Here is a 14,210-nt window from a genome sequence, read left to right as displayed (position 1 = left end):
AGTGCAAAGTGTAGTAGCGTGTGTTGCTGTTCCATTAAATTCACATTTCTCTTGACAGTTCTTCTGGTCCTCCATGTTTGTTTGATTAGCTGGCTCAGTGTACTTGAAGTTCCAGTGAGGAGCAATGCAACAGAAACAGTTTGCTGTTAGTCTCCCCCTAAAGAAACACTTAAAATGATTTTTTTCTCCCAAACATGACACAGTGATTCTTCTTTTACAAGACACTCTTCTCTCCACACCACAGTGGGCAAAGCAGAAGCTGTGAGTCACACTGAGTGTTTGTTTGTGTGTATATAAGAATGTTTGTAATGTGTGTGTGTGTGTGAGTGTGTGTGTGTGTTGTGTGCAAGTGTTTCTATACTTGTAAGAACCATCTTCCCAAACAATGCTTGAAAAAACATCTAAGGAAAAGACAACTGTGCTTTAGTTTTGCAACTTATAAGGCCTTTTTTAGAGTTCGGATCAAGATGGACTGGCCAATATTCATCGTAACTTGACATAGGGAAATTACTTTAATAATAATTTCATAGTTCAGTATATATGATCTGCACATGCCTGGGTGCTTATGCCACATTTACAATGAGTGTGTTTTGTGCTGGGAGGCCATTTGTTCACGTTAGCTAACTGCATTTCTAAGCAAACAACACTCTTGGTTGATTCCGTGTATTCCAGAAAAGTTTTACAAATGCTTCCTTCAGTGTCTCTTCCACTGAACTACAATAGTAATGCTAGCTACCAGCGATGTTTGCAATGCTTGCTAGCATTAGCTTAGCATTGAAGTTAGCTAACCCCAACAAAAAAGGCTCCAAAAAAGCCAGATTAAACTTCTTTCTAGAAACGGTAAGACTGCTTTGTTTTTTGTTTTTTTGTCTAAGAATAATTTTGGTTTCATCCGCTGTATTTAGAATGTGTTATGTGTACTGGTGGTCTTTTTGGAAACGATTGCTCTGTTAAGATTTTAGGGCTAATATAAGGCTTTTACATCTGGCATGTCATGCTTTGTCTGCTTAGACTTTCTAAGCATGTGCTCACTGAGTAAAACAATCTTTTTTGGACACATAATTCAACTGTAATTGTAGTTGATAAATGTTTTGGCCATACTAGCACACTAATTATTGGCTAAAACAGTATGCAAGATTTTTTAGTATATTTTATTATGTCTATTCTGTTTACATAAAAGTATGCAGAATGTCAGTATAGATAGCTTGTATGTTGTACATAGTGCTGGATTTCAGGCAGATCCTTTTTTGCAAATGTTCCCATAAGTTCACTGTCACAGTAAGCAAGTATTTAATATTAGCTCAGCCATTACTCCATACGCTTCCCCAGCTCGGCTGTTTTATCCAAATATGGTCACTTAAGTCCAAAAAGTCAATATAACAGTGACCAAAAAGCAAACTCCTCACTTCAAATAGCCAAGAGTCCAGAAAAAAAACAACAACAATGGGTGATGTTCCATTTCACATAAGTGCATGAGCATGTGCAAATCTTACATACTGAACCTTTAATTTATGAAAACAAGTCTTTGAAACAGAAATGAGCATTTCAGTGCTAATATTTCATCCCTTGGCCTCTGGTTGGTTTTTTAGTTTTACTTTTACAAGACACCAGTGCACACAGCAAAAGCAACCCTGTACAGGTAACACAATCCATCACAGTAGACCAGCAAAAAACAAACACAAAAATGAAGGAAAAAGGCATTTTTGTTTACTTAAAATCTATGGTATCTTTGAGGCTGTTGTTGTGTTGAGTTGGATTGCATCATTTTCTGCTTTCAGCTCCTGTACCAGCTTGTCCTACTGTACCAGGACTTTTGACTGCTGTGCATTGGTTGGATATGGGAGTAAATGAATGTAAGTCCTCCGAAGTATAGTACCCTTGCCTTGTTAGAGTGTGTGTGTGTGTGTGTGTGTGTGTGTGTGTGTGTGTGTGTGTGTGTGTGTGTGTGTGTGTGTGTGTGTGTGTGGGTTGCATTTATGGTATGTTGAGTGTTCCACTGATAAATTGAATCGTGACCTCTGGCACCCATGAGGTGAGGGTAACGTCCGTAGAGATCGTCCAAATGCTCCACTGTCTCTTTTCTCTTCTGTCAGAGGCTTCAGATGTGATTAAAACAACACAATCTCACAAACCACATCAAAGTATAAAATGAATCTAGAATAATATAATATTACAAAGACTAAGACCCCCTGCTTCCCAACTCTGCTCCCTTCACCCCCCCCCCCCCCCTCCCCCCAATAATAGATTAATAACTATAATATGTGACAGAGTTTGTCATCCTCTGCACAGTGGCACCTTTAGAATAGAATATGTTTTTTTTTTTTTTTTTTACTAATAATACAATTATTTGTTGTTGATATCAAAGCTTTATGGCGTAAGAAGCTGAGATAGACAGAGGTCCAGTCTCAAAGAGCACCCTGCGCTCTGTTGGAGTAAACATCATTAACACAGCACAGGCTTACGGGCCTACACACCCTTGTAAGGCGTCTGAAATGTAGCAGGCTAGTGTCCCTACGGGGTTCAGAGATTAGGGTGCTATTTGAGACTTGCTTAGAGATACAAGCGAATGTAAGCACTGGAAGCAGATGGATATGGCATGCATGGTTTGAAAGGTCAATGCTGACATGGCTCATGGATGGCAGTTCTGAACTTTGACCTCTGACTGACCCTTAGGATCTGAGGAGTGGCCTCTGATGTGCGGATGACTAGCTACAATAGCTACTACTGCTGAGTCAGTTTACTGCTGGAAATCTATGCCAAAAAGAGTACTTAGAGCAGCAAACCTATAATCTAAAGCTAACCCTGGAGGCCATGATATACAGGAATCATTTTGAGTAATACTTGGCACCAAGTAATTAACAATAGTTTTCGTATATACCGTATGTTTGATCTTTGAAAAATTAAACTGATATTCTACCTTTTCTTAAGGCAATATTCCTTATGTCTAATTACTAAAGAAAATTAATAATCTAACCTAAAGCTAGCCAAAAATGCAGCTAAAGGCTAACCTATAGCTAACGCCTAATGAGTAAAAGAGTCCCCTCTTTGCGTTTTCTCAACCTCCATTTCGAGTAGTCTCTTTTGCATGATACATGTTATGTTGTTAGTTAGCTATTCAGCTGGTTGAAGAACACTGTTCCTGTGCAAATGTACTTTACTATGCCTTTTCTTCCCGCGCTTCCTCATCCCCCCCCAAACATAACACCCTTAAAACGACGTTGCTGCAGCGCTGAGCATAAAAAGCCCTTGTGTGCTCCTGTCCTTTAAAAATTAAAAGCCCTTGCTCAGAGGAAAAAAAAAGGCTGTTTTCCCTTTCACAGCCCATGACAACTGCTGATGTTGTAGTTAGCTTGCAAAATTAATATTTACATGTGGAGGACAGCAGGAGCAAGTGATGCACGTTTGTCCCTTTAAGCTCCCTTCATGGATTAAAAGACAGTAGATAGAACAGCAGCGTCATAAATTAAACAGTATGACTGAGGTTTAAAACATCTTTTATTATCAGGGTAATAAGTAGTGGGTATTCTATGTCAGCTGTTGTTTCATGTTAATTTTATACAAAACAGTGCAATGGTGGCTTAGGGAAGCAAGGAAGGAAACAAATATGTCGAATAATTGTTTTTTTTTTTTTGTTTGTTTTTTTAAACCCTCAGTTCCGTACTTGTTACAGTCTCAGAAAGTTTGAGAAATGCTGTGAACATTTCCATCAGCTACTCATGCTCTACCTTTACAATTTTTCCCCAAATTCTTCGTTCTCTCTTTGTTTTATAGTGGTTGAGTCCTTTTCACTGTCACATCCTCTACTGTTGTGCATGCATTTGTGTGTCTTTTTTTAATGCGATCAGGTTTTATCCAGAGCACTCATCAGTATCATAATTAAACCTCCTGAATTTAGTCTCTAGGCCAACATTTACACTGGAAAAGAGGTAGCGATGAATCACTCAATTATTAAGAGACCCAGAGGAGAACTGGCTGTGTGCAAAATATGGCTTAATATATATTAAGATTATAACATAAGAAACCAAGAAAAACAGAAACATAAGTTATAATTCCAAACAAGTGTCATTTCATTAATACTGCAAACAAAATGAAGCCAGAGGAGATAATGTACATTTGTTTTTAAATTTTGGTTGCTGAAACACAGGTTTTGGTAAATACCAGTGGACAGGAGGTGAGTGCAAAGTGAAAAAGAGCACAAATACATTTTTACACGTCTATTCAACTAAATCACATTGTTATCATCTCACAGACTCGACTCATCGTCCAAACCCTTTGATGCACCAACTAAACTCCATCAGTTTTGATTTTTTTTTGCATGATGTGATTCCACCTCCATCTCTCATCTTTCTTCGTGATTTCAATTTTTAACAGACCAATTTGAGGATACAAAAATAAGAATATCTATAGCATCTGTTCAAACACTAAGAACGCTGCCTACACATAAATCCACTCTTCTCAACTGAGTGATTTTAGTGATTTATCATCTAGATGAATTAACTATGGCCTTAAAAAGCTCATAAGGTGCGACTGTTATCTTAACGGTTACATTAATGATAATATGAGCTCATGTATTTGATGCCACCTTCTTAGATGTAGTCAACACACTTATTTTTCACATAAATGTGGTAAAAATGATTCAAGCACAAGTTTTCAAAACCAGATGGTCGCACCACATGATATGTTCACACTTTAAATCAATTTTAAAGAGAAGAAAATACCAAAACATAATGGTTTGTGGAAAATTTGAAGTGCACACATATATGTGGATATATGTTACCTTATTTTATTTTTTGTTTTACTAAAAAACACAGTCGGGCAGAAAATCTAGGCATCATTGATCCTTATAAGCCTTCTTTTCCAGAAAAACCCACATTCCCTCATTTACTAAAACTTCTTCCTGCTCCTGTGTGGCAAAATCTGATCTAGTCCAATTTAACGCTCAGACAAGAGTTGGCTAAAGACCTGCCAGCACAGGGAGTCTTTCAGTATCTAAACCAAATGTAAGCTCAAATGTATGCAGTTAAGTATAAAATTGTTTTTTTTGTTTGTTTTTTTTTACAGTAGCTTCACATTTACCTTTCTGCAGCAATGTCCCATCCATGCAAAATTATCATGTGTATGTCTGAGAGAGGATAGGAGATAAATGAATGTGTATTGATGCGTCTCTAGAATCCGATGGAGTAAAAACTGTTTTGAGAAATGACAGGACCATCACTTTCTGGGCCTGGAGACCGGTGAATGAATGCCTCCTGTTCTGTATATGGTTATGTTTGTACGAATAATGCACAGATCCTCCTCTGGGAAAGTTAGTTTAGAGTCAAGTGATCTTTCACTCAGTACTTACTTCTGCTGCTGAAATTTAGATAATGATTAAATAGACCTTCAATTGAAAGGTAATCACCAAGAGGTAGTGGGCAAACATAGATCCCATCTTTGTTTTTAGTTTGAAAAACTTTTTTGGCTCTGCCTTTAAAGCATATTCACAGCTCAGCGGTCTCCTCTCCACTCGTACCCTTAACTGACAACCTCCAGGAAAGCTCACAAATGGAAGACAAGACCGAAATCTAGTCGAGGAGGAAAGACGAGGTGAGAAGAGGAGTGGAGGTGTGCAGAGGGTGACGGTGAAGTGAGTCATGGGGCTACACAGAGGAATGTCAATGGTGAAAGATGACAAGTGAAGGAAAAGACAGACAAATATTTGATCATCCCCTTTAACATTTAGGTGAAAAAATAAATCAAGAGAAGACTCATGTGGCTGAAAACAGGAGTGAAAGGAAGCACCAATGATCTAACATTACCATCTAAAAAAAGATTCATTCTCTTGTTTCTTCTTTGTTGAGTCTTATCTCCCCCCCCCCCCCCAATAGCTGATCTGCAGTCAGTGCACCCCTTTGCCCTCAAGTCCCATCAAAAACAACACAACTGACCTGGGATCAGAGAAAAGGGGGGGTAAATGTAACCAGGATTGAGCTCAATTCACTTTCAGTTCAGCTGGTTATGAAGTGAGCTTCCCCATGAGTAAATAAAATCATTCTGAACGGAGTATATATACAATATATAGAGAACATAATAAATAGTGCCACAAATGGATAAACTCCACCTTCAGTTTCCATTTTTGATTTGGCTGAACTGAGAATGAATCAGTCCATATCCTGAGGTGTTACCTTTCTCACCTTAAATAGCATCATAATCAGAGAAACAGCTTATCCCTGCTGCTCTGTACAACTCCGCTGCTTTCCAAGAGGTCTGGAGGACAGAGGTCAAAGGTCAAAGATCACACAGTCTCTCACCTCTTTCCCTTTCTCCTTTAGTTCACATTAATTTTTTAGTTTTCAGGAGAAGTTGTCCCATACAGCAAACCATTTATGCTGTTTTTTTTATTTTATTTTTTTCTAAATGTCAATCCCATTCCCCCATTTGAAGCTCAGACCCTTTAACTGAATGTACCTTCATATGTAAGGAGTTACAGGTATGACTATGGTGATATGTGGTGAAGTGGAGCTGGGAACAACTTCTCCATCCAAACCGACCCTGCTACACTCGCTAAAAACTCTCACAGGGCTCAGGATTCACAGTTCAAAGGCTACAAGTTCACAGTTCACAGTCAAAGTTTATCAAACCCCTCTGCGCCCGCCCCACCCCTTAACCCTGTGTGTCCCCTGCTTTTGCTTCTGCTTTTGCTTGCACTCCCCTCTACTTCTCATCATCCTCTCTGATACTTTGATTGGGTGATATCTGCAGCCAGCACCTCTCAGACAGGCGTGGTCCTGCGGTTGGGGTCTTTGCTGTAGTCCTTAGTGAGCGTGCTGCTTTGGAGAAACTCCCTCTCTGAGTTGAGCAGCCCGCCCATTCCGCCGCCACCTGATTTAGTGCCGGCGTTCCCCGCCTCGCGTGGGTTCAGCGTGTACATGGGCATCTCGGAGGCGGCAGGCCCTGTGTAGCCGCCTTTCCCCAGTGGTGAGGCGTCACGGCTGGGCGCCTCAGACGAGCGCACGCTGGAGCGGCGCCGGAAACGGTAACGATAGGACGGGATGCGGCTGAAGGCGGATTTTTTGATGAGCTCGGTGCGGGACTTGGCCCGTAGCTTACGGTGCTTCTCGATGAACATGTGCACAGCCAGAACACCCACCATTTCTGCCATGATGAAAGAGAGGGCACCGAAGTAGAAAGACCAGCCATAGGAGTACGACTTCTTGCTGTCACTTTGGCCTGGGTCGCCTGAGTTGGCTGAGATGTAGACAATAATTCCAATGATGTTACTCAGGCCTATAAGAAAAAGATGCGAAAACATAAGAAACTGGACAGAAAAGGACATAAAAGTGACCACCCAGACCTCAAGGAAACAAGAAAATCACTGTTAATAGTTGGTTTAAATCAGTGGTTCTCAATCTTTTTCTGTTGGGTCCCACTTTGGAGGGCAAAAAATCTCTAAGCCCCCCTCAACCCCAACAACATTGAAACAATGGTGCAATTTAGGGATGTAACGATTACCGGTATAACAATAAACTGCGGTAAAATTGCCAGTGGTTAGTGGTGCCGTTTAAATTCTAATTATCATGATAACCGTGTTTGATTACCGCACTTTAAGGGGAAAAAACGCCTATGTAAAGATCTGCTTTTATGTCAAATATTTGAGTATAGTTTTAATTTTATTACAATTTTGAGCTTATATACCTAATATTTGGAACCAATATTCACCTTTAAAGTCTTTGAAAAGGTTTGTTAAACATCTTTGTGTTATTTATGCAATAAATTATATACATTTTTCAAATCAGATTTTTTTTTTTTTTTTTTTTTGTGTTTTTTGTCCTTTTGTGTTTTTATAGTAGGTTAAAGTGAAAAAAATAATAGAAAGATGATATAAATGAAGTTGTGCTGAAAAAACAGGTACCAAACATGGGTATAGTAAACATTTGTTTATATAGTATATAAAGACAAAATCAAAAGTAGTGAAAAATGGACAAAATAGGCTCAGACCTCTAATGGCTAATATCTGAATGTTTCTGCTGACAGAAGGTACATTGTGCCTGTCATTTAATTGATTAATTAATTAATTAATTTTTTAAATACAAGTTGGTTACATTATTTCAGTGTGTGTATAAGTACTTTTTGAACATTTTGAGCACATTTCAATAATACCACGATAATAATGATAACCATGATAATTTTGGTCACAATAACCATGACATGACATTTTCATATCGTTACATCCCTAGTGCAATTATAACTTTTATTGAAAGAGACATCAATATCATAACAACACTTTTTACTTTTCCTTGAATAATTTGTTGTGCAAAATTAAAAATAACTTAGATTTTTGCTTGAACAATACAAATAAACTCAACCAGACTGCTCCCTGAGACAATGTTTTTCCAAATAAAAGTAGGAAATGAGCAATTATCTTACAACTATGACAATCAAGTTACTTTTTTAGAACAAATTAATTTTGGTAACAACGATGAACATTTGAACAATATCAGTTGCTGAAATAAGCCTGTTTACATTGCACATCTCAGATCATTGAAGTGCAAACTGTGCAAAAAAGAACATTGCACATTTTTCTTTTTCAGTCCAGTCCTTGACCGTTCTCCAAACCTAAACTCATTGTCTACTCATGGCAGATCACCATGGCAGTAGATTTGTTTGTTGTATGTCCCTAAAATGAGTCCAGGGTGCTCCAACACTAAAACATTATTTCCACCTGCTACATGTTCTAACCTGAAGGAAAAAAAAAACACCCAGGAGATATCCCATGACCCCCCTGGCAAGCCTTTGCGGCCCCCCTGGGGGGCCCGCCCCACAGTTTGAGAAACACTGGTTTAAATTAGAAATTGCACAAAAATCACCAAATGTGTTAGCATTACACATCTACATCTACAACTTCTAGGACATTAGCTGACAATTTTTCCATTTACAGCCCCTTAATTACTATTTATTCATAGTAGGAAGGAAGTTGTTATATAACAGTAATGATCCAAAATAGTCTTTATTACCTCATTATTACCAATGAATAAATATGTGCTATTGATATGTAACAATAGTCTCAAAAATATGTCATCAATCCTACATGAGATCTTGCCCAGATCTGATTCAAGTCTCATACTGAACAAAACATCATCAGATCAACAGATCATAATTCATGTACAACAGCTTCCATACTTATTGTCAGTTAGAGCTGCAGCTATCAATCATTTTTGTAATTGATTAAAGCACTGATTATTTTCTGTGATTTGATTTGATTAAATGATTATTTAAATAGGCAAAAAAAAGTAAAAATATAAAATATACTTGTCCTTTATTCCAGAACCAGCTGAAACAACAACCACAAAAAAACATAAGCGTAAAAGCATGTATAAAATAACAACAGCACAAAACTATATATAAAAATATCTATGTAGAAACAACAACAAACAAGTTAAACGACATCTACAAACAATATGTGTGCTGCAGTTAAATTTGAATCTGACTCACTAACAACTTAAGATGTAACTAACGTACAATTTAAAAAAAATAAAGCCAAATATTTTTAATGTTTGTGAGAAAGCTTAGACATTTAAAGGAGTAATTGATGGTTACACTGAAACAACATGAGCATATATAGACATTTTCTGCTTTTTTGTCCTCATCTCTGTGTTCGTGTTGATTCTGATGCAATGTGCATCACAATATACGTCTGTGTGAAGCACAACAGCGGAACCAATGATTAGCGAAATTAAGGAAACGAAGCTATGATGCAGAAAAATTGTAATTGAATCATTTTTAAATCAATTCAAGTCGATTAATCAAGTAATTGTTTAAGCTCTACTGTCAATAACTAGCAATTAGAAATGATTGTGCGAACAGTGTTAGTTAATGATCCAGTTGTTTATAGATTTTGTTGTTTCAATTTTTGATTAAAAACTTTCTAACCTAATATTGTCTGTTCATTTACAGGGCATCAAAATATAAGTAGATTATAAGTACTTTTTTAAGAAATGCAGTTGAATTAAATGCAGGCATTTGAGTAAATCTGTATGACTTTAGGATTCGACCTGGACTATATCTATAAAACAACAGAAATGAAAAAGAACCATCGATCACACTCAAAGTTAGACCTGATTTAGTTTAATGACTCAGAAGTTGAAAATACATGTTCTACCATTTTTAAATAGGAATTAAGAATATGTAATGATGGTTAACTCCATTTAAAATGTATTCCAGATGGATTAAGTGATTCAACAACCAGCAAAACGTTGAACCCAAACCGTCCACTTAAATTACTGTCATTTTATTGTGCTAGAGCAGGGGTGTCAAACTCATTTTCTTCCGGGGGCCACATTCAGCCCAGTTTTATCTGAAGTGGGCCGGACCAGTACAATAATAGCATAATAACCTATTAATAATGACAACTCCAAATTGTTTTAGTGCAAAAAATATTCTTCAATTATGCCAATATTTACATTTACAAACTATCCAAACAAAAAGGATGTGAGTTACCTGAAAAAAACAGAATTTGTTGAGAAATATAAGTACAATGTTATCAATATTATGCCTCGACTTATTATTTATACATATGCACAAAACATTTAGTAACAGGCAGAAAATTGTTAAAATTGCACTTAATTATCTTCATTTCTTCATTTTGTTCAAGTTATTCCCATGTTATTGTTAATGGATAGTTTGTTATTGGAAACATTTTCATAATTTAATGTTTTTTGCACTAAATCAAAGAGAAAAATTGGTGTTGTTATTATTTATAGATTGTTATGATATTATTTTTGAGTTTGATGCACTGTAAAAAATGACTGTTGAATTAATACCAAAAAGTTGTAAAATTGCAACATAAAAAAACTGTAAGTGACAATACAATGCAAAGTTGTTTATTTGAAAAGATTTTTGTGTTAACGATTGAATCAAATATAGCTGTAGTTTTTCCAGGAAGAGTATGTGAACAAAACCAGATTTGTATGTAGAAATGATGTATTTCTATTGTTTTTAGAAAATAAAACTGTAAATTGAAAAAGAATGTGATGCCGTTTAAATTGCAAGACCATAATGTTGAAATAACGGCCTATTTGATTTTTTTTTGTTTTTTTAAATAATAAAGTTATTTAAAAAAGTAAACATTTAACAATTTAACATTTTAAACTTTTACATTAATGGGTTGGTAGAGTTGGTAGAGTTGGTAGAGCGGCTCGTCCAATAACCAGACGGTTGGTTGGTTCGAATCCTGGCTCAGACTGTCCATATGTCAAAGTGTCCATGGAAGACACTGAACCCTAAACTGACCTGGTGGCTTTGGATACCATGAAGGTGTAGAAAATGCACTGAATAAGTGCAGTCCATTTACCGTTTAAAATGTTACATCCACATGTTTAAAATGTTAAATCTACATGTTCTGTAAATATGTTTACAGTTGGATGTTTTTTTTACAGTATTGTTCTGGAACCCACAGCTGCCAGCTTTTTTCTGTAAAAACAACAGGATTTTTTTTACAGTGTGCCCTAACTTGCACTTTGCAAATTCCTCCCACGGGCCAGATTGGAACCTTTGGCGGGCCAGTTTTGGCCCCCAGGCCGCATGTTTGACACCTGTGTGCTAGAGCTTAGTTTCTGAATGTACATGAACTATACTGCAGTTTCTTTTACTGCTTCCTCATACATCATCAGCCTGATTTGAATAAATTGCCCTGAACTTTGGGTGTGATGGAAATGCAAAGCACACAGACTACCAGGAACTTTTTTACCCAGGTAAAAAGTTCCCGGTAATAAAAGTTCCTAATATTTTGGTGGAAAAGGGCCTATTTATGTGTATAGTAGTTTATAGTCTTGTCACATTAGTAAGTGCTTGATAATGACTAATAAAGTGCCAGCATGCAACTAATATGTCTGCTTTTAAGTGACTGGTTAGTGTAAACACATGTACCTATAAATTTTTACCATCTTCAGTTTATGGAGAAGAACCAACAAAGAAAAAAAAAAAAACTTGGAGAGAGACTGGAGAGAAAATCTCACACTACAAGGGTGATAAAAAAAGAGCCAAAAGAGAGAGGGAGTGGAGCTTGATGGAAACGTTGTAGAGAGTCATTGCACACAGCTGGGCTCTCTTATTCCATATCATTAGTCCAGAATACAGTGCTCATGCAGTGTGGAGAAATGCACAGAATGGAAACAATTAGCCAGCTGTAATTAACCAGAATCAGCCCCGCATTATTGTGGTAAATAATTACCAATTTGGCTTCATGAATTTACTACAAAACCCAATGGGACCCTACACATCCCACTGAACAGCAATTACAGCCCTTTGTGTGTCAAAAGCGAGGACATAAGTGCATGTGTGTTTATGAGAGAAACATGGATGTGTGTCGGCATACATGTGATGGATGTATGTGTGTATGTGTGTGTGTGTGTGTGTGTTTACACTGTCACACCCTCACAGTGAAATGATGGTATTCTTGTTGATTGATTAATCAGCTGCTGTGTCCAATTTCCACACTCTGGCTCCTCAGACGAGCACTTCTGTGGGCTTTAACAGCCTAGAGAGCCTCTAATACAAATATTTGAGTGTTGTATCTCTTCTATTTAAAGTGGCTCAAAGCACACAAATAAAATATGTGCTCAGATGCAGCGGACATCTTTACATTTGCACTTAAAATTACACAAAAGCCTCAGAATGTGATATCACTAAATGTCACTTTAATTCTGCTGTTTTTCTTCTTTTTTTCTCCACAATCTGGGATGAAACACCACTCATTTTCCATCATCTGTATGTGCATTTAAAGAAATGTGTTTAATTAATTGTCTTTGTGTGTTTTTCACCTAAAGCAGGGGTGTCAAACTCATTTTAGTTCAGGGGCCTCATGCAGCATAACCCCTTTAGCCCTATCAGCCTGCCCGCGGGCCAAAAAAATTATATTAATATTCATCTACTATAAAAATAGAATAAATCAGGACAATGGATGTTTTTTTCAACTTTTGCTCAAAGTTTAGACCCTAGTGTTAATAAAAGTACATCAAAAGTGTATTTTAGTGCAAACTGTAATGTTCAAACATGATTTTTAATCTTTGTGGGGTGAAATATACGCTATTAAAAATCTCCGACACGAACAATTAATTTATGCATATCATCGTCAATCCAGCCGAAAAAAAACAGGCGAGGATAAAAAAATTCTAATTTCTCTTTTTGTTTGTTACAGTTTACTCAGGCATAGTAATAGATACAATATTTTAGACAATGGGAATAGATTCTGTGAGGTCTGTAAATGTCCATAGACACCAAGAACATCCATATGAACCTTATTATTATAAGTATTATACGTAATTCTTCATTTACTTTGGGTATGTCTTTTTAGGCGTTTTTCCCCTGAAAATATGGTCAGGGTTAAACAGGTTAATATGTTCTAAAGTGAGCTGGACCAGTAAAATAATATAAATAATAGGATAAGAACTGATAAATAATGTCAACTCCAAACTTTTTTCCATGTTTTTGAGTGAAAAAAGTCAAATTCTGTCATGAAAATGTTTACATCTACGAACTGTACTTGAACATAACATGAACAAATATGAGCAACCTGAAAATTCTGAAGAAAAATAAGTGCAATTTTAACAATATTACGCCTTAGTTTATCATTTATACATGTGTCACAACTTACAGATCACAGTGGATCTACAAATACACAAAACATTTAGTAACAGGCAGAATATTGTTAAAATTCCACATACTTCTATTTAGACATTTCAGGTTGTTCGTATTTGTTCAGGTTTTTCACATTTTTTGTAAAACGCTAGTCTGTAAATGTCAACATTTTTGTGTAATTTAACTTTTTTTTTTTTTTTTTTTACAATAAAACCAAGAAAAAAGTTTGTGGTTTTCATTATTTATAGTTTATTCTGATAGTATTTTACCGATCTGACCCACTTTAGATTGAATCAACCTAAAATGATTTTCACATCCTTGATTGTTAATATCTTCAGTGTAATTTTTGCATTTCACAAATTCATCCCACGGGCCGGATTGGACCCTTTGGCGGGCCAGTTTTAGCCCCCGGGCTGCATGTTTGAAACCTGTGACCTAAAGATTCTAAAGATCCTAAAGACTAGAGAAAATGCTAAAGATGTAAAATCCACCTGCTACTTCAATAAAAAGCAAAAGGACTATTGATTGACTGGTTCTTTGAGTGAGGTCCAGGGGAAACATCCAACAAAGAGAAGTTCTTTCAAGTCGAGAACATG

At 36.6% G+C, this 14,210-nt stretch overlaps 1 protein-coding gene across 1 annotated transcript in view; it reads right to left on the bottom strand.

Moving 5' to 3' along the window:
- Positions 1 to 3,477: 3,477 nt before the first annotated feature.
- cacng3b (calcium channel, voltage-dependent, gamma subunit 3b) overlaps positions 3,478 to 14,210 on the bottom strand; it is a 45,472-nt gene continuing 34,739 nt past the window's right edge. The window contains exon 4 of the mRNA XM_030141109.1: positions 3,478 to 7,266. Coding sequence (XP_029996969.1) covers positions 6,752 to 7,266 — 515 coding nt within the window. The 3' untranslated portion in view covers positions 3,478 to 6,751. The remainder of the gene's footprint in view (positions 7,267 to 14,210) is intronic.

The sequence above is a fragment of the Sphaeramia orbicularis genome, chromosome 8, assembly GCF_902148855.1.
Source record: "Sphaeramia orbicularis chromosome 8, fSphaOr1.1, whole genome shotgun sequence".
Taxonomy (NCBI): Eukaryota; Metazoa; Chordata; class Actinopteri; order Kurtiformes; family Apogonidae; genus Sphaeramia; species Sphaeramia orbicularis.
This window is presented reverse-complemented; position numbering and strand designations above follow the sequence as displayed.